This window comes from Chiloscyllium plagiosum, unplaced genomic scaffold, assembly GCF_037043375.1.
Source record: "Chiloscyllium plagiosum isolate Xiang-an unplaced genomic scaffold, Cpla_swu_hap1 HiC_scaffold_19, whole genome shotgun sequence".
NCBI lineage: Eukaryota > Metazoa > Chordata > Chondrichthyes > Orectolobiformes > Hemiscylliidae > Chiloscyllium > Chiloscyllium plagiosum.
Window position 1 is genome coordinate 51,764,587 of NW_028270157.1, and position 21,585 is coordinate 51,786,171.

Here is a 21,585-nt window from a genome sequence, read left to right on the forward strand (position 1 = left end):
CTTCTGTATTGAAATAGCGATTCAGGTTAATTTTTTTTAATTTCACTTATTATCTTGTGCACTGTTATAAAGTCCACTCTCTATATTCTTTCAATGGTGAAGGTTCCCTATTCTGTAACTTTCACTAGTATCATGCATTGATCAATGAGGATAACAGTTTCTTTACTTTCTGTGTTGCTTTAAAGGCTTTGAGTTTCCCTTATACCCTGGTAATCTGAATGGATTTCTTTATTCAAGAAATGGCCTGACCTCTGATCTATAAAACTCCTGCATCATTGCCTTTTGCTAAGTTAATCAAATCTTGCCGGTCTTTGGTTTCTCAAAACAGTGTCTGAATAGGTTTCAGCATTTATTTTGCAGCAGAAACCTTAATTTTTTAATTTATTCTCCTCTCCCTTTTTTATTTGAGCTCCAGATCTGTGTGAGTATCAGTGAAATAATTTCAGATTGTTTGATTAAAACTTGGCCTGTGTATGACTAAGCAACTTTCTTGGTGCCCCATTGCCTGTACACAATTGAATCTTCTACTTGAAAATAAAGATGGGCAAATTGACTCATTTGCTAACCTTTGTTTGTAGATCTACTGTGGAAAGTTTTTTTTTGTCCAGACTGAAATGGCTACCAATTTTGAACTCCACCTGAATCAGACTTCAGTAATATGTGAAAGGTTAATGATTAAGTTTAACTGTATACACTGGTAAAGTTAATTTCATAAATCAATACAACCTCTTCACTTCTTTGATGTGTTTTTTTGGTGCAGATTGTGATGTAGTGCTGGTGGCTCAGGTCTTCTGGTTCCAAAAGCAGAGAATTCTGAGATGTTCACTGTTGCTCAGGACTGGAATATCACCACAGGTTCTGGGGAAAATACTTGCACTGAAGCAAGGGACCTGTAGTTTTCCAGAAATGGCTCTGTGACCACTCTGGTCTTGGTGTCATCTGCCAACATGTAAACTTGGGCTGTTTACCCTGTGCTTGATTTACCTAATTTATTTAGGTAGCCATAAGGAAACATAGAATGCCATTTGTAATTAACCTGTTCAGAGAATATCCAGGTGAAACCTTCTCTTAAAACACTAGGGGTACTGAAGCACACGTCACATCCTATGTCCCAGCTCTGCTTATGCCTCATGCCTTTTCTTCTGATTCTACTCACCAGCCCCACTCTACACCCACAGCAGCTTTTGTTCTTCTCCATATCAGCAGAACTGAGGAGGCGGATCTATATAGGAGAGACTTTTCTACATCCACGATTGAGGAGCCAGAGTTACAGAGAAGAGGGGTAATATGGTTGGTTATGAACAAGGCTGAGACAGATTTTGAGATGAGCAGAGCCAGGGAGGAAGAGCAGTGGGCAGAGTGAAAGTGGGGGTGGTGAACTTTAGAGAGCGGTGTTTGTCAGGTGGTGACTTGTGAGAATTAAAAGTTGAATAAAGAAAACCTTAACAACACCTGTGTAGACCTGTTGGCACATAAACACAGCAATGCTCAGAATGCTAGAGATGCATGTCAAGGGTTTGCTTTTCTGCAGTGACCTCAAATAAGGCTTGGGTTCACTCTGTTTATAGCTTGCATTCACATTCTGAGTTCCTTTTGACTGCTTTGTGCTGTGGACAGGAGAGGAAATCTTTGGCTCCTGGCATGTAAAATGATAACAATGCACATTTAGGCTTGGTCGAGAATGTATGTTTCCATTTCTTGTTGTGTCTGGAATATCCAGGGTATTGTATTCTTTCCTGGGGAGAAAGAACTGTATCAGGAGGACTAGACTAACTGCCATTTTTAAAATTCATTTATGGGATAAGGTCTAGGCCAGCATTAAGAGTCAACAACATAGCTGTGGGTCTGGAGTCGCATGTAGGCCAGACCAGGTAAAGAAGGCAGTTTCCTTCCCCAAAGGACATTAGTGAGCCAGGTGAGAAGTGGAATTTTCCTGACAATCAACAATGATTCATGGTCATCATTAAACTCTTAATTCTAGATTTTGTTTTTATTCAGTTCAAATTCAACCATCTGCTGTGGCGGGATTTGAACCCAGGTTTGAATCCAGATCATTACCTGGTATGTGGATTAACAGTCCAATAACAATACGATGAGGCTGTCACCTCCTATGTAGTAACTGAAAGTCCAAAACAACAAATTAAATGTGCTAGATAAATAATTTACTGCAATAAACTGCACTATTGCGCTCCACAGTAAATGTATAAAAACAAATATAACACTGAGATGCATCAGAAGTTATTAGGGCAGATGCGCAACTGCTTGAATTCGTTCTCTTCCAAAAGCACTAAGGGTGGCATTACACTCTGGATGGAGTACTTTAATATCCATCACCAAGAATGGTTCAGTAGCACCACTACTGTTAGTTAAATCCTGAAGGATATTGCTGCTTGACTGGACCAACAGATGGTGAAGGAAACAGCAAGAGGGAAAAAATGTGCTGGACCTTTGTTTTCACTAGTCTAGTTGCAGCAATTGCACCTGTCCATGATAGTATCAGGGGTGATGGTAACTGCATAGTCTTGTAGAGACAAAGTCCCAGATGCAAATCGAGGATACTCTCCATCGTGTTGTGTGACCCTGTCACCATGCTGAGTGGGATAGATTTTGAACAGATACAGCATCTCCAAACTGGGCATCCATGAGACACTGTAAGACAGCAGCAGAATTATATTCAACCACAATCTGTAACCTCGTACTGGCATAGCCCTCCATGCTACAATTACCATGAAGCCAGGGAATCAACCTAAGAGCATATTAGAGGCTAGGAATTCCGTCATGTATAACTCACCTCCAGACTCTCTAAAGCTTGTCCATCATCTACAAAGCACAATTCAGGAGTCTGAAGAAATAATCTCCACTTGTCTGGATGCATGCAGCTCCAATAGTACTAAATTCGTCACTATCGAGGGCAAATTAGCCTGTTCGACTGGCATGTTATCCATCACCTTCATTCTGTCCTTAATTGGTGCATTTTGGCATTTCTAAGATGAACTGCTACAACTCACCAAGGCTTCTTCAATAGCACCTTCTAATTTCATGACCTCGACTACCTAAAAGGATGAAGGTAGCTGATATCTGGGAGCGCCAACATCTCCAAGTACTCCTCCAAATTGCATGTCATCACATAAGCAGTCTAATAGTTTAGAGACCGTGGAAGGGTTGAGAGAGGTGGGGGTGAGTTGGACTTGGGTCCCATCACTTTACACATGGAAACTCAAATGCATTCAGTCAAAGACATCAAGGACCAACATATTGAGAAATAGGAAGTGGGCACCAGAGATAACATGGGGTTGGGAAGTGCATTGGTTGAGCATTTTAGTTTTTAGCACAATTATATTCTTGTAATTCCATCCTTGATGAAATAGTTTTGCTCCTTCTGATCATTGAAATAGAATCTTGTAAAAGAAATTTCAATTCTGCCATAACCTAATTTGTCATGCTTCAATAATAATTTCCAATAGATGTCCTATTCCTGTGTTATTGTATTATTGAAAAACCAAAATCTTGTATTCCACTAGAAGCAGGTTGCTCTATAATTGCCACTGGGGTTTTTATTTTGCAGGGCTTTTTTAGGAGGACTATACGATTGAAACTGGACTATGATCAGTGTGAACGCAACTGTAAGATTCAAAAGAAGAATCGCAACAAGTGCCAGTGCTGTCGTTTTCAGAAGTGCCTTGCTGTGGGAATGTCACACAATGGTACAAGAAGACTATAAGACTTTACTTTAGATTTCTAATCAGAAGCATAAATATTAAGTCTGATTTTGATTAGCAGCTGCATAGATTGTTCACAGGTTGATGTACAATTTTTTCCTATACGTGTATTCGCATTATGTACCATATTGTACACAGTTCATCCTAATTTAGCTGCATTAGTTACATGTTGGTCTTATTTTTTGCATGGCCATGTAGTATTTACTTGATTGATCTGGTTCAGTAGCTGCATTACGTGGTTATAATTCCTTGACTGCCGATATGACTACTGGTTTGACATCAAATCCTGTAGTTTTATATACTTGCTAGTTCATCTTTGACATCAGTCTGCAAGATGCTGAAAAGTGCAGTTTGGGGCAAGACCAAAGAAACACAAAAGCTACTTGCAGGAAAGGAAGTATGGAAGAAAATAGAGCTAATATTAGAGGGGATGGAAGGAAAAAGAAAGCAAACATTAAGAGCTGATTTAGTACCATTTATGAAAACCATGACAATTCTGAGAAGGCTTGCACTGGTTCTATTATCTAGTGCTAATCTTCTGCCTTTTCTGCAAATCCTGACATGCCATTTCTTATTGGGGTGGCATGGTGTCTCAGTGGTTAGCACTGCTGCCTCATAGCACCAGAGACCTGGGTTCAATTTCAGTCTCAGGTGACTGTCTGTGTGGAGTTTGCACATTCTCCCTGTGTCTGCGTGGGTTTCCTCTGGGTGCTCCGGTTTCCTCCCACAGTGCAAAGATGTGTAGGTTAGGTGGATTAGCCATGGGAAATAAAGGGTTACAGGGATAGGGTAGTGGAGTGAATCTGGGTGGGATGCTGTTTGGAGAATCGTGGACTTGTTGGGCCGCATGTCCTGCCTACACACGATAGGGATTCTATGGAATTTTAGACAAATAATCATCCAATGCTGTCTTGAATATCTTAATTGAACCTGCCTCCACCACAGTTCCAGACAATGCATTCCATCCCTAACTAATCGCTGTGTGATTTTTTTTCTCTCTCTTTCATCTCCCTTGCTTCATTTGCATGTCACTTTAAATTTACACCCTCGTGCTCTTATGATTGAGAACAATTTCTCCATATCTACTCTGTTTAGACCACTCGTGATTTTGAAAACCTCTATCAGATCTTAACTTGAACCTCTTCTCTCCAAGGAGGCAGACTCAACTTTTTCAATCTATCAAACAACTGAGGTTTCTCATTCCTGACATTTATTCCTGTAAATACATAAATATATTGTTTGTACAAATGGCTATAGAAGTTTGGGATGCTATTTCATGAAAGCAATTGATGCTAAATCCACTATTGAACATTTTTTTCCATTGGATGTATGAGAGCTGTGGAACAAAGGTAGTAAATGGAGTTGGATCACACATCAGCTATGATCTCATGAAATGATGGAGCAGACTTAAGGAGCTAAGTGACATGTTCCTTTTCTGCATTAGCCACTGAATCATGATTGGTTCCACAGCATTGTTGATTGGAAAGGATGAGCCCGAGTGAAGTCCTACCCCAAATTAATTGGCACCTAAATGTTTCTTAACTTTGAGACATTGCGATCAGGCCTTTTCCCAGTATTTTCGGTGCATCAACCATTTATTTGGGTGTGCACACTTTAGCTTGTTCATCAAAGTTCATTGTTTGAGCTCTTTATAGTAGAACTAGCATCCAACTTTACCCTCTCAAGAGCTGGACCATATGGTATCCTTTGCTCCCACTCCCTTATAAGACAATAAGACCATAAGACATAGGAGCGGAAGTAAGGCCATTCGGCCATCGAGTCCACTCCGCCATTCAATCATGGCTGATGAGTATTTCAACTCCACTTACCCGCATTCTCCCCGTAGCCCTTAATTCCTTGTGACATCAAGAATTTATCAATTTCTGCCTTGAAGACATTTAGCGTCCCAGCCTCCACTGCACTTTGTGGCAATGAATTCCATAGGCCCACCACTCTCTGGCTGAAGAAATGTCTCCGCATTTCTGTTCTGAATTTAGCCCCTCTAGTTCTAAGGCTGTGTCCACGGGTCCTCGTCTCCTCGCCTAACGGAAACAATTTCCTAGCGTCCACCCTCTCCAAGCCATGAAATATCTTGTAAGTTTCTATTAGATCTCCCCTTAATCTTCTAAACTCCAATGAATACAATCCCAGGATCCTCAGCCGTTCCTCATATGTTAGACCTTCCATTCCAGGGATCATCCGTGTGAATCTCTGCTGGACACGCTCCAGTGCCAGTATATCCTTCCTGAGGTATGGGGACCAAAACTGGACACAGTACTCCAAATGGGGCCTAACCAGAGCTTTATAAAGTCTCAGTAGCACAATAGTGCTTTTATATTTCAACCCTTTTATATGCCAGGTATTTCAACGTGTACAGATCCCTTCCCTTTACTGGCGTCTGAATTATGCGCAATGTCTGATGTGTTGCTGGTGTCAGATTGAGTGACAGTGCCTCTTCATCCACACCATCATATTCCTCTTCCTCCAGTATTGAGAAAGTTTCCAGATCTTGGGTACCTGAAATGAAAAACGCACACTATTTTTTAGGGAAAAAGAGATCATAAGAGTGTGCTTATACTATCTACAACTTGAATTATCTTTTCACATGAAAAAGCAATACTGCTCAAAAATTTCAATTTTATAAATCTTTATAAAGTCAATATTAAGGTCCACAAGGACAGGTTTCCCATGTGAGAAGTAGGACATCAACTTGTAAGAACTTGTTTTAAGTATTATAATATAGTAAAAAACATTTTAAACTTAATATTAGCCAACTAGAATTTCCAAACTCAGGAAAACTGGAAACTAATGGGATTTGAAGGCAGCCAGGTCATCAGGTAAACACATTTCATAACACTCTTTGTGAGTTGAGAGGAACAGAAATGCTCAGCCCAGCTCTTCAAGCAAATATTCTGCAAAATGTGACCCTTCTTTGTTATTTTGACTGATGCCCAGCAATAATGCCTCAGTATTTACCTCTTGCCTTCCCATATGGTGGCTTCAAAGCACCTCTCTCCAACTTATACCACAAGATTTGCCTGTCATCTTCGTGCCTTGGAGAAAGTGAAGATAGCAGATGCTGGAGATCAGAATTGAAGAGTGTGGTGCTGGAAAAGTGCAGCTGGTCAGGCAGCATCTGAAGAGTAGGAGAGTTGATGTTTGAGTGTAAGCTCTTCATCAGGCTCATGTAGTTTGTGCTATTAAGATGTAGTCTTAACACCCATTCTTCGTCAATATCTTTTATAGAAAATAGAAAAGAGGAGCAGAAGTGGGGCATTCAGCCCTTGAGCCTCCATGGCTATTCAAAATGATGGTGGCTGATCATCTAACTTGGTACTTTGTTTCTGCTTTCTTCCCCATAACTTTTGATCCCTTTAGCCCTAAGAACTATTTTTTACTCCCTCTCAATATTTTGACCTCAATCACTTTCTGTTCCATCCTGGGATCTCCACTACAATGAGCACTGACTTTGCCTTTTGGTCTGGGCCCCCTCACCATCTGCTCCCTTTGTGCCTTATTCCTTTTTGTCAGCAACATGGAAACCATTATTTTCTTGCCCCCTTCAGTTCCAAAGAAGAATCATATTGCACTCAACTCTCTTTTTCTCTCTTTCTCCATAAGCTGCCAGACCTATTGAGTTTCTCCAGCACATTCAGTTTTTACTGCATTTTCAATCAAAATTAATGTTAAGGGACTTAGTGCTTGTTCATGTTTGTGAATGAAAGTGAACATTGAAACCTGCTTATATGTTTCTGAGCCCTGAAAATCTACCATGTACAGTAGGTACAAATTGTAGTGATTTCACTCAGTCACATTCTATTGCTTAGAGATTAATGAGAGACAGAACTCAAGAAATGGTGTTGACTATACTGGGAGATCCAGAAGCAGTGTTGGGAAAGACCAGGAATGATGATTGATGTTATTTTGCGGAGGACAGTGGAGGGGAGAAGTGTGGAGATGCTGCTCAGAAAGTGGTTGAACTAGTGTAAAGCTGAAGGATAATAAGGCAAAGTGAATGGGGCTAGAAAGAGACCTTGAGAAAAGTGACTGAAAGAGAAAAAGAAGAAAAGGACCAGTGTGAACTTAGGAAAAACTGAGGTAGTCTCAGTTTAAATTGAAGTGAGGTGAGTAGGATGAGAGCGTCAACCCAAAGTGAAGGATAAAAAATGGAATTTTCTTTCCTACCTGCACAGCTATCCGTTTTGGTAGAATGCCTCAATCTGAAAAGGAAAAATTAAAAGCAGAGATTCTAACTCTAGAGCAAGACGTACAGAATTCACAGATGGCGGACCTAAAATGTCTTGCAAAACACATGTATGAGTCTTACCTGAAGAATTTTAACATGAACAAGTCCAAAGCTAGAGCCATTTTGACAGGAAAAGCTAATATCCCGGTAAGTAACTCTATTTCCTCCCCATTAATTTGACTTCTTTATTCAATACATATTAAAGTGTAGATGAAGAATTTGGTGTTTCAATGCAGCTATATGAGCATGTTTTCCTATTCTTTCTCCAATATCCTCCAATGAGAATAAAATCTCAGATTGATTGAGATTTGTTTTTTTTTTAATTTTTGTCAGTTGTAGTTTATATATATTGTATCAAATTTTGCAAAACGTTTGACAGTCTTTGAATTCAATATTCATTCATCCTGTATTTCATTATTAGATGGTTTATCATCTTTGTGAAAGTTTATTGATATCAGCAATGTCTGTCATCATTAATGTTAAATTTTTGCATTTGTAAATTACTATTATAGAATCATAGAGTAATAAAATGATTACAGAATACGAGGTCACTGAGCCCTAAACCCTCTTCAAGATCACTGCATCTAGTTCCACTCTACCTCTATTTTTCCTACAATATTTTTTTAATTTTCAGATTATCCAATTTTGTTTTGAAGACTTGATTGAATCTACATTTATGCCCACAAAAAGACCCCTGAGCTTCCAGTTACCTGTCACTTTAACACACCACCCTGTTTGCTGTCCAACATCTTTGTCTCAGGTTTGCTGCAGTGTTTCAGTGAAGTTCAACATAAGCTGGATGAACAACACCTCATTTTTCCTTGGGGACCCTGAAGCCCTCCGGACTCAATATCATGTTCAATAGTTTTAGGGCCTGAACTCCCCCTTGTCCTAGCCCCCTACCACACACACAGGCCTTGTTATCACATTGTCTGCCATTAGACACTACCTATTGTTAGCCACTAACAGTCTCCATTAACAGCTATTCACCTTCCTCTTGCCAGATAATTATCAAATTGTCTGTCCAACTGTTCTTCTGTCTCTTTGGACTCTATATTCCTACCTATTGTTTACTCCTTACTGCCCCACCCCCAATCTTTTGATTATAAACCAACATTTTCCTAGCTGCCATCAGTTCTGAGGAAGGGTCACTGAACCCAAAATGTTAATTTTGATTTCTCTTCACAGATGCTGCCAGACCTGCTGAGCTTTTCCAGTAACTTCTGTTTTTGTTTCTGTTTTACAACCTCCACAGTTCTTTTGGCTTTTATTTAGTGTTCCTACAGGTTCATTATTACTTTCTAGTTTTCTTTTGTACTTTACAGCCTTATTTATAAATCATAGGCTCCTGTATATTTTATTATGTTCTCAATCTCCTCTATCACCTTGACAACTCATGTACATATCCTAAGATCCCTCTGACCTAAAGAATCATGCCTTTTATATTGCCTTGCCTATTTCTCCCTGTCAAACTGAATCCCCACGTTAAATTTAATGTTTTATAATATTTAATTATATTGTAAAATTTTCTCTTAAATGCCACTGAGATAATCAGTCCACCCAATTGTTTATATAGCACTGTACTCTGTTTGAATTTTGATTATGGGGATGCAGAAGGGAGAAGACATGGGATGAAATGGAGGAAGGGGCAGTTAGCAATAGTATTTGTTTTGGGTGAGATAGTCGTCATCACCATCATCATCGCTTGATACTTTATTGTGTTTCTCACATCCATCTTCCTTCTGTTTTGCCTGCCATACCTGCTGTGCTAGATATATGATGAAATGAAAATGAGGCAAGAAGTGATGCACAAAATTCGAAGGTTCATAGTAATTTGGTTCTTTAAAGTCCTGTAACATGGAAATTCTACAAACAAAATACATCTGATTTCATGCCACATTTTTCAACAAACTGAGTGTGATAACTTAACATATTTTAAATGTGACATTTAGTATATTTGCAGGAATGTGAACACTAGAGGATTTAAATTTGATATTTTGTCGCCTCACTATGGGAGGTTTATTCTTGTTTTAATTAAAGCATCGATGCTAAAATCTGTGATCATTTTCACATTTATTAAACTGGTAACAATCATTATGCTTGTTGCTGATGTATCGAAAGAATTGAAGGATAACGGTTAAACATTTTTAAAAAATCAACATTTGTCTTTTTATTTCCTTGTCCAGACTCTTCATGACTTTTGCAAATTGGTAATATCACCCAACTTACCATCTAGTGAGCTTGATGGTATTTTCCACTTGTATTTTGTTCTACATGTACTTGTAATTTCTTTAGTTCTGTAAAAGCCATTCCTTCCAGAAAATGTATTCCAAGTGTGAAAAAGCAAACCCTTATTTTGCAGAATTTTGTTATTCGATTTAATAATACATTTATTTGCCTTATGTAAAAACTGAAAATGATCCTGTTAAAAATAAGGCAGGAAAGTGGAGTTGAGGATTATCAGATCAGCCATGATCTAATTGAATGGCAGCGCTGACCCAATGGGCTGAATGAGCTGCTTCTGCTCCTACATCTTGTGATCTTATGTATGATTGAGCTAGCTTTGCCATTCAATACAAGGGACCATGTGGTCTATTCTTTCTATTTATTATACTTAGATTATATTCCCTACAGTGTGGAAACAGGCCCTTCAGCCCAACCAGTCCACACTGACCCTCCAAAGAGTAACCCACCCAGACTCATTTTCCTCTGACTAATGCACCTAACACTACAGGCAATTTAACGTGGCCAATTCACCTGACCTGTACATCTTTCGACTGTGGGAGGAAACTAGAGCACCCGGAGGAAACCCACGCAGACATGGGGAGAATGTGCAAACTCCACACAGTCACCCGAGGCTGGAATCGAACCCTGGGACCCTGGTGCTGTGAAGCAGCAGTGCTAACCACTGAGCCATTAATAACATCCTATAAAAGCTATTTTACTAACTTCTTTTAAATATTATACCACATAAGGTAAGTTTTTAGGACAAATTACCAAACAATGTGGTCGACGAAGTAGCTTTTAAGGGATACAGTATATTAAAGAAGAAAATTAGTGAGGTAGAGTGGGTAAGCACTGAAATTTCAAAACTAGGGATCTGGAAAGCTGAAATGTAGCTACCAGTGCTCACCTGATATTAAGATCAGGCAAGCTTAGGAGGTCTGATTTGGAACAGTGCAGATATCTGCACAGAAATGGGCAGGGGTGAGGTCTTGGAACTAAAACAAAAATGCACATTTTGAAATTGAGATAATGCTTAACTAAAATATTATTTGACAAGTACAGAGTTAATGGGTAAAAAGGATTTGGGCCAACTTTGGAAAAATGAAATAAAAGGTACTGAAATAAAGTCTTAATTTTGTTCTGAGTATGTTGTATAGAAGAATTTTTTGATGTTTACTAATTAGTGAATATAAAATTTACAGCCATTTGTCATTCATGACATGGAGACATTACGCCTAGCAGAAGAGAACCTAGTATCAAAACAAGCAGTAAACGGCATCCAGAACAAAGAAGCTGAAGTTAGAATCTTTCAACGCTGCCAATGTACGTCTGTGGAAACAGTAAGAGAACTGACAGAATTTGCCAAATGTATCCCTGAATTTGTAAACCTTGACCTCAATGATCAAGTGACCCTGTTAAAATATGGAGTTTATGAAGCCATATTTGCCATGTTGGCATCCATTATGAACAAAGATGGACTGCTGGTAGCTTATGGGAATGGCTTTATGACCCGAGAGTTCTTAAAAAGCCTGCGGAAACCTTTTAATGAGATAATGGAACCCAAGTTTGAGTTTGCCATGAAGTTCAATGCACTAGAGTTGGACGATAGTGATTTGGCTCTCTTTGTGGCCGCCATCATTCTTTCTGGAGGTAAGAATAAGTGACTGGTAAAACTGAAAGTTAAACAGCATTTTAACCAGACAGTATTTTCACTATTGTAATTAATCGTTGTTTTAAGAGCTCAATTTTTCACATTACTGGAAAAATGAATACACTAATTACATCTGTATTATCAATAGCAATATCTAAGATGCAGCTAGGGATTTGTTTTGTCATTGACATTGACCCAGACTTGCTTTTCTTGATAATGATAAACTCTTTAGAGCTCTCGATAACAATGGTACCATATCTTCTGGGAAGTCATTTGGGCTGAAACCCATCAATTATGATGCATCGTTCTCCACTCCAGAGGAACGCATGCTTCTATTCCCCTTATTCTAATGCTTAAAATGGCAGGGGCCAACAGTGTGAGAATATTGCAAGTTTGCCCACAATTTGAACCAATTTAATTGCAGGAATAAGTCAGCAAAGAAGAGCAATAAATTTAAAGCAGATGTACTTGGATGGCTTTGCTTATTTTAGGGATGATAATATGTTAGGCGGTGTAGTATTGATGAAAATTTCAGCAATAAAATCACAATTCTTCCTCAAGATTCACTACCAGAAATGAAAGACTTGGACCAATAAAAACTGGTTCCCTGGCTTCTCTTCCACTTTACAATTCGTCTTGGTCCTCAGTTCTACTGATGTTGAAAGGGAAAACAGCAAACCGGGAGGTGAGGAGGAGCTGAGCTGACCACCAAAGAGTTGGTTTACCACCTCTAGGTTGCCTTCCTTGGGGACTGGAAGATTCCATCTGGTATGTGGAATATGTGAGACTGAGTGAGTGTGAGCTGGCAGACAGAGAGAGAAAGGTATATTAACATATACAAACATAGACCTTTTTTTTATTAGTTATTCACTTTTTAATGAAATTAAGGTTGTTTTCTTTATACTTTAGCTTTTTTCACGTTTATGTTTAATGTTCATCAACTAGATCTAGTACAACTGCTGTTGTGTTGCTTGCTGAAGGAGAGTAAGAAGCTCTGAAGAAATCTTGATTGCTTTTTTGAGGGCTAGCAAAATAAGTTACTTTTAATCCAGTAGCAATGGGAATTGTACAAAATGCTCAGATTATCTAATGGCACCTGTGTAGTGAGAGACAGATGCAGAAAGACTTTCCTTCAGAACTGGTGCAGATTATGGACCTAAAGCATTGCTTCTCTTGCTCACTCCATAGATGCTACATGGCCTGCTGAGTATTTCCAGCAGTTTTGGCCTATATTTCATGTTTCCACAATCAGCATTACTTCACATTCTTACTTCATTTTCCTTGCTGGGCATTTGCAAGTGCAGCTCATTTCCATTTAAAACGGGGGAAAAAAAAATTTCATCGTTCAGTGCAAAATGTAATTTGGATGTTGCTGTCCAGATATTATATTGTGCAACTTCAAAGAAACAGAGCTGATTGGATACTATGAATTGTCAAGTTGTCCATAAATATTTGACAAAGCAGAGGTTGTAAAGTGCACAGTTGTGAAGCCTGTGCTTTTGATGGGTCTCAGAGAAATATAGTATCATGAACCAGGCAAGACTCCCTCAAAATATTTTAAGGTAACCAATATCCTAACTTTTACTTTTTTTAAAGATAGACGTAAAGGAGTCTATTTAGGAGTGATGCAGTTTGTCAAACCACTAGGCTTCATGCAAAACAGAAGTTACTTACACACTACAGTTGAAACATGAACAATAGAAAGCAGAATTTAAAATAACCTAACTAATTGAAAACCCAACTGACTTGAAGTCGCAACTTAACAAAGCTGTTCCAATTCCCGCAACATCCCATAAACCTACCCCTTGGCAAATGGTAAATTCAAACAAGGTTCTTACAGGCAGGAGAGATTTCAGAGAGAAAATTCAGGTAGCACTTTCTTGAAGCATGGAACTTCTTTACACTGTAGATGCTTCCTTCCTACCAGCAGTTTTCTGACTATTTGCTAAAACTAAACCAAACTGGAAAAAAAAGGCCTGAACTGGGAGAACTAGCCACTCTCCTTTCATTGTACAACTTTTTAAAAAAAATACCTAAAAGCCACTTCGGATTGTTGACGTAGGCAGTTTCTGTTAGTCATTTCGGCACCACTGACTTTACAGCCCCTTTTGGAAAAGAAAACAAGGACAACATGACCTTGTTAAAGGGGTAGCATCGTCACAATAGTGAGGGGACAAAAATTGGAATTATAATGTGGGAAAATGTGGCGTTATGCAATTTGGCAGGAAGAATGCACAAGCTGAGTATTATTTATACAGAGAAAGACTGAGCGATTTGGAAGTCCTTGCTCATGAGTTACAAAAACTTGTTAGCATAACAAGTTCACTGGGTAATTTGGAAGACAAATAGAATGTTAGCATTTATTTCAAAGGGAATGGAGCAAATAGTGGGGAGGTTTTGCTAAAACTGTACAAACCACTAGCCAGACCACAACTGGAATTCTGTGAATAGTCCAGAGAAGGTTCACTCAACTGATACCACACATTGAGGAATTTCTTTATAAGGCGAAATTGAAGAATTTGGGCCATTGCTCATTGGAATTTAGAAAAGTGAGAGACAACTTTATTGAAACATTTGGAATCTCACAGATTTGACTGGGTAAATGCAGAAAGATTATTTTACCTTGGTTAAGGGCATAATTTCAGAATAAGGGGTCACACACACGAGGAGGAATTTCTTCAGAGGATAGTGAATCTGTGGAATTCTTTACCAAAGAGGGCTGTAGACAATGATGGAGAAAATTTTTTTAATCAATGAGGGAATTGAAGGTTATGGGAAAAGGCAGGAAAGTGGATGGAAGATTACCAGGATGTTGCCTGTTATGTGGGATTTTAGCTATGAAGAAAGATAGGATAGACTGGGCTTGTTTTCACTGGACACAGGAAGTGGAGGGACGACCTGATAGAAGTTTATAAGATTGTGAATGTCATGGATAGAGTGAAAAGAATGAGGCTTTTTCCCAGGGTGGAGGGGTCACACTAGGGGACACAGGTTCAAGGTGAAAGGAGGGGTGGGGGGTGGGGTTAAGTTTAAAAGAGATGTGCGAGGCAGGTTTTTCACACAAAAGGCGTGAGTGCCTGGAACACGCTGGCAAAGGAGGTAGCAGAAGCAGACACAACAACAGCATTCAAGAAGCATCTGGACAATGAATAGGACGGGAGTAGAGGGATATGGATCCTGCACATGAAGATACTTTTAATATGGAAGGTCAAAATGTGTCAGCACAGGCTTGGAGGGCTGAAGGGCTTGTTCCTGTGTTGTACTGTTCTTTGTTCTACTATCAAGATCAACCATGATCCCACTGATGATGGAACAGCTCAATGGGCTAAATGACCTACTTCTGAACCGATATGTTATGGTCTGGTGGAGATTGGTTTTGAATTGGAGCCAGGACCTATTCACTGGGATAAAGGGATCAAACTTGAAAATTTATACCATTAGATGGTTTTCTTTTGTTTTCATGATCTCTCAGGAGCAGCTAATGACATCCTTGATCACCCTATTCACTTTGGCACTTCATTTCTGTTTGGGTCATTACCTATTGTCTTTTCTGTGACTCTTGTCAGTTATTTCATTGACGGTCATTAGAGTACTGTTTTAGCACAGTCTGCGGTTTATTGACTCTGTATGTGCATTAAGTCTTCATTGAATAGTTTCTGTTCATTAGTTGTAAGCAACTCTACCATGTCAGCCACATCCAAAGCATAAAAGCTAGCTTCTGTCATCAAAGAAATGAGTTTGCTGTAAACCTCAGGAACAGCATTCTCCCTGGTCACTGATGCCACACTCTTCATCACATAGCATTTAGATACAATGACATGACTTGCTTCTTCGAACCAGAGATATTGTTGATGCCTTTGAGGATGTCACAGCTATGCACATTCTCACTATCTGTTGCTAGTTGAGTTTGAGAAATAGTGCAGCCCGGTATCGATTCTGAATACCAATATTGCTTCCTTTACATGGAATGTATCAAAACCATACTTGATGGCAAATAAGTCATGTTTACATTTCCAATCTTGAAGGACGACCTACAGAAATGAATATCTTCTGTTCCTTCTTTCACAGCAGTCTATTGGTTAAACAACTATTACCATTCTGAATCCTTGGTTGAGTTTCAAGTGTGAATGGTTCCAGTACAGTAGCTATTGCATTCATCTGACAATTAATGACAGTTTTAAGAAGTTGTAATTATACCTTGTTCTTTTCATATGATTTATGGTCTGTGGCCACAAGTTGATAGGACTACAAGTGTTCATTTCACATTTTACATTTAGAACATAGAACATTTCAGCACAGAACAGGCCCTTCAGCCCATGATCTTGTGCCGACCACTGATCCTCATGTATGCACCCTCAAATTTCTGTGACCATATGCATGTCCAGGAGTCTCTTAAATGTCCCCAATGCTCCTGCTTCCACAACTGCTGCTGGCAACGCATTCCATGCTCTCTCAACTCTGTGTAAAGAAGCCTCTGACATCCCCTCTATACTTTCCTCCAACCAGCTTAAAACTATGACCCCTCGTGTTAATCATTTCTGCCCTGGGAAATAGTCTCTGGCTATCGACTCTATCTATGCCTCGCATTATCTTGTATACCTCAATTAGGTCCCCTCTTCTCCTCCTTTTCTCTAATGAAAAAAGTCCGAGCTCAGTCAACCTCTCCTCGTAAGATAAGTCCTCCAGTCCAGGCAGCATCCTGGTAAACCTCCTCTGAAGCCTCTCCAAAGCATCCACATCTTTCCTATAATAGGGCGACCAGAACTAGACGCAGTATTCCAAGTGCGGTCTAACCAAAGTTTTATAGAGCTGCAACAAGATCTCACGACTCTTAAACTCAATACCCCTGTTAATGAAAGCCAAAACACCATATGCTTTCTTAACAACCCTGTCCACTTGGGTGGCCATTTTAAGGGATCTATGTACCTGCACACCAAGATCCCTCTGCTCCTCCACACTGCCAAGAATCCTATCCGTAATCCTGTACTCAGCTTTCAAATTCGACCTTCCAAAATGCATCACCTCGCATTTATCCAGGTTGAACTCCATCTGCCACCTCTCAGCCCATCTCTGCATCCTGTCAATGTCCCGCTGCAGCCTACAACAGCCCTCTATACTGTCGATGACGCCTCCAACCTTTGTGTCATCTGCAAACTTGCTGACCCATCCTTCAATCCCCTCATCCAAGTCATTAATAAAAATTACAAACAGTCGAGGCCCAAGGACAGAGCCCTATGGAACACCACTCACCACAGACTTCCAGGCAGAGTATTTTCCTTCTACTACCACTCGCTGTCTTCTGTTGGCCAGCCAATTCTGTATCCAGACAGCTATGTTCCCCTGAATCCCATTCCTCCTGACCTTCTGAATAAGCCTACCATGGGGAACCTTATCAAATGTCTTGCTGAAGTCCATATACACCACATCCACAGCTCGACCCTCATCAACTTTTTTAGTCACATCCTCAAAGAACTCGATAAGGTTTGTGAGGCATGACCTGCCCCCCTCAAAGCCGTGTTGACTGCATTTAATCAAGCCATGCTCTTCCAGATGGTCATAAATCCTATCCCTCAGAATCCTTTCTAACACCTTGCAGACGACAGACGTGAGACCTTACTGGTCTGTAATTGCTGGGGATTTCCCTATTTCCTTTCTTGAAGAGAGGAATTACATTTGCCTCTCTCCAGTCCTCAGGTACGACTCCAGTGGAGAGCGAGGATGAAAAGATCTTCGCAAGTGGCGAAGCAATTGCATTTCTCGTTTCCCAAAGCAGCCGAGGACAAATCTGGTCCGGGCCTGGCGACTTGTCAATCTTAATGTTTGACAAAATTTTCCTCTATCTCTATCCATTCCAGCATGCACACCTGCTCTTCAAAGGTTTCATTCACTACAGAGTTCATTTCTTTCGTAAAGACAGAAGCAAAAAACTCATTTAGGGCTTCCCCTACCTCCTCAGACTCCACACACAAATTCCCTATGCTATCCCTGATTGGCCCTACTCTTTCTTTGACCATTCTCTTATTCCTCACATAAGTGTAAAATGCCTTTGTGTTCTCCCTAATCTGTTCTGCCAAGCCTTTCTCGTGTCCCCTCCTGGCTCTCCTCAGACCATTTTTAAGCTCCTTCCTCGCCTGCCTGTAATCCTGTAGAGCTGAGCTTGACCCTAGCTTCCTCCACCTTATGTAGGCTACCTTCTTCCTTTTGACGAGAAGCTCCACCGCTCTCGTCATCCAAGGTTCCTTTATCTTACCACTTCTTGTCTGTCTCAGAGGGACATATTTATTCATCACTTGCAACAACTGTTCCTTAAACAGTCTCCACATGTCTGTAGTGCCTTTACCATGGAACAATTGCTCCCAATCCACGCTTCCTAACTCATGTCTAATCGCATCATAGTTTCCTCTTCCCCAATTAAATATCCTCCCATTTTGCCTAATCGTCTCCTTCTCCATAGCTATGTAGAATGTGAGGCAGTTGTGGTCACTATCACTAAAATGCTCTCCCACCACAAGATCTGATACCTGCCCTGGCTCGTTTCTGAGCACTAAGTCTAGAATGGCCTCTCCCCTCGTCGGCCTGTCTACGTACTGAGTTAGGAAACCCTCCTGAATACACCTTACAAAAACAGCTCCATTCAAATCTTTTGCTCGAAGGAGGTTCCAATCAATATTGGGAAAGTTAAAGTCACCCATTACAACAACCCTATTACGTCCACACTTTTCCAAAATCTGCCAACCTATGCTTTCTTCAATCTCCCTGCTGCTATTAGGGGGCCTGTAGTAAACCCCTAAAGAGGTGACTGCTCCCTTGCTGTTCCTAATTTCCACCCATACTCACTCGGTATGCAGATCTTCCTCGACAATGGAAGCTTCTGTAGCTGTGATACCCTCTCTGATTAGTAGTGCTACACCCCCTCCTCTTTTTTTCCCCCCTCCCTATTCTTTTTAAATGCTCTAAACCCTGGAACATCCAGCAACCATTCCTGCCCCTGAGAAACCCATGTCTCTGTTATGGCCACAACATCATAGCACCAGGTACTGATCCATGCTCTAAGTTCGTCACTTTTATTCCTAATACTCCTTGCGTTAAAGCAAACACACTTTAACTGATACCTTGGTTCCTTGCCAGGAAAATCCTTCCCACTAGCTGGTCTACCTCTTGCTATTGCCTCATCTGCATCAACTCTCACTTCCGGTATATAGCTCAGGTTCCCATCCCAAATTAGCTTTTGTTTGTTTGAGGTTTGGAGGTCAATAATATTAACTTTTATTAGTTACATTCCTCCCAAGGAACATAGTTTTAATTGATATTGCATGAAACATGTTAACTATATTAGGCCACTTATCTGGTATATGAATTTTCAGAGTGGGAGGCACAAAACGTAGCTTGCATAATCTGAGGGGGCATGGAAGATAGTGTGTGTGTGTGTGTGTGTGTGTGTTGGGATATGGTTTTGGGTGCTTTGAACACTTTGGAAGTGGAATACTGTGGAGAATTGAAGGATGCATTCTATCTAGTCCATTTCCAAATCTACACTTCTTACTCATTCTGCATAGCTTGCAAAACCAACCCTGAAGTAAATTTTAAAATGCATGTCAAGACTACTGCATCAGATGTGCAGTTTGCAAGCTGCGAAAGTGCTGAGTTTTACTGAGCCCTGAGGAAGATTTTGATCCTTTTGTTCAAACCCTCGCTGATTTTTCTTTATTTTTATTTCTATTCTTATCTGTTTTAATTTGGAGCTGAGAAGATGACATTCGAATTTTGGGAAACCGTTTGTGATTAAAGGAAAAGAATAGACCAAATTAGCTTTTGTTTGTTTGAGGTTTGGAGGTTAATTGTAGGCTGATGCTTGATTAAAAGGGGTTCTAGACACAGCGACACTATGAAGAGCATTGTATTTAGACAGATAGCAGGAGTTGACTGGAACTGGTTCTGGCAAGTTTATATATTTTTTCTCTCCTTTCGTCCCCCCACTCTACATTACCGTCTAACTGCAGTAGTGCTTATATTTTCCCCAGCATCCATGTTGTGTGTGTGCAGGTGAGAGACAGTGAAAGACACAAGGTGTACAAATCTTTATTCAATTTCCATCACCAGGAAGAAAGGAAACACCAAGGTGGCCAGTGACAAGCAATGCCCTTCTCATCAAAGGGCAATGCTGCGTGATCAAAAAACGTTAAGGGAAGGGTAGGGTTGAAATCAAAATAGAGTTGGAGAGGGAAATAAAGCACTCCACTCGCTGCGGTGCCCACCTCTCCCTGAACAGCTCGAGGGAGCTGGTAGACACCACGTGCTCCTGCTCCAGGGAGACCCAGGCTCGGATATAGTCGCTGAAGAGGGGCAGGCACTTGGCTATAACTACCCCCTCCACAACCTGCTCCCTGGAGCTGTTTATGTCCAGTTTGGCCAGGCTCAGGAGCAGACCCCCCCCCCACCCCCCCCCCCCACACACACATACACAGGGTGCCCAAAGATCAGGAGCATAGGACTGAAGTGCAACCAGAAACGGAAGAAGGCTTTTAAGAAAATCAAAGAATGAGTGCAAAAGCCCACACCCAATACATACATGGTCCAATAAGTCCACAGCACCACAGAACAAGCAGTTGGGCTGGGAGTCTGTGAACCACCGCAATCTGTGGTTGCAGGGGACTGCCGCATGCAGCACCCTCCACCAAGCAAAAGGGGGAGGACTCCAGCGTAGAGAACCCTCCATTGGGGATCTCCACCGCCTGGTGGCAAATGGGCATGCCAAGGCATGTCTGGGCGGTGGATGAGGGAAAAGAGGTGGACTGTGCAGCAGCAGTCTGTACAGGGCTCGCCGTGATAAGTCCCTGAAGGGGACAAAACTTAAAGTTCCAGAGGCAGCTCAAGTTGTGGGGCACAGGTTCCCGTGGGAAGTAGGGGACCTTGAGGCCAATGTGAAATTCCGTCCAGGTAGGGGTGAGCACAGACTGGGTTCCACCGCACACCTGAAAGTGCACCAGTTGGAGGACGATGTCGGGTCCGAGCACCGCCGTTTTAAGGCATCAAATAGCAGTGGCCATGAACCAGACGTCTACTGCTGCCCTACGTCTGGCAAGTTTACATTCAAGGAGATGGCAGATGTTGAATGGCAGTTGCGGCCTTGGATAAAGGTGGTTGGGTTGTCAGGGTGGGACCAGAGTTGGAGTTCTTTTTTGGACTGTGTTTTCTGTGAAGAAGAGTTTTGTGGGCTGATGACACAGCATGAAGATTTGAAAGCTTTTTTTAGCCTAAGCTGCAGTACCTGCTTCTGGAAGCAAGAGTGTTGAAAGCTAAGTAAGAAGTATTGTTGCCTTTACCTAAGTGAACTGAAAAGGTGACCTCTGATTAGTATCTCCAGAAAAGCACCAAGCATCAAAGCTTGTGAAACAATGCATCACGATAACCATTTAAGTAATCTGGGCAGTTTTGTTATTTTCTTTTATTTAGCCCTTAATTTTTTTAATGTTGGTTTTGTGTTAATTGGGCTGAAAACACATTTTTGCTTTAATTAGATTAGCCTGTTTTTAAATTTATTTACTGTGCTAAAACTATTGTATATTAATAAATTAAGGTTTTTGATTAAGATACAAAACTGGTGTCTGGAATTAATTATTCTAAAGTCTGGTTGGGAACCCTGGAGTGACTGTTCAGGGTCTCAAAGGTTTTAATTTTACTGTGCTGTGAATACAGAGGTAAAAAGGCTGATTTGATCTGGATGTCTATCTCCGTGTCATAAC

The 21,585-nt window shown here is 40.7% G+C and overlaps 1 protein-coding gene across 7 annotated transcripts in view; it reads left to right on the top strand.

The window, feature by feature from the left end:
• LOC122559570 (peroxisome proliferator-activated receptor alpha) overlaps positions 1-21,585 on the top strand; it is a 70,230-nt gene that overhangs the window by 39,805 nt on the left and 8,840 nt on the right. For 5 of the 7 annotated variants that reach the window (XM_043709260.2, XM_043709259.2, XM_043709262.2 and 2 more), the window contains 3 exons: positions 3,566-3,704; positions 7,913-8,112; positions 11,394-11,841. In XM_043709260.2, the coding sequence (XP_043565195.1) occupies positions 3,566-3,704; positions 7,913-8,112; positions 11,394-11,841 (787 nt within the window). Of the gene's footprint in view, positions 1-3,565; positions 3,705-7,912; positions 8,113-11,393; positions 11,842-12,403; positions 12,611-21,585 lie in introns of all 7 variants that reach the window. The other 2 variants (XR_006314462.2, XM_043709263.2) reach the window with 2 other exon arrangements.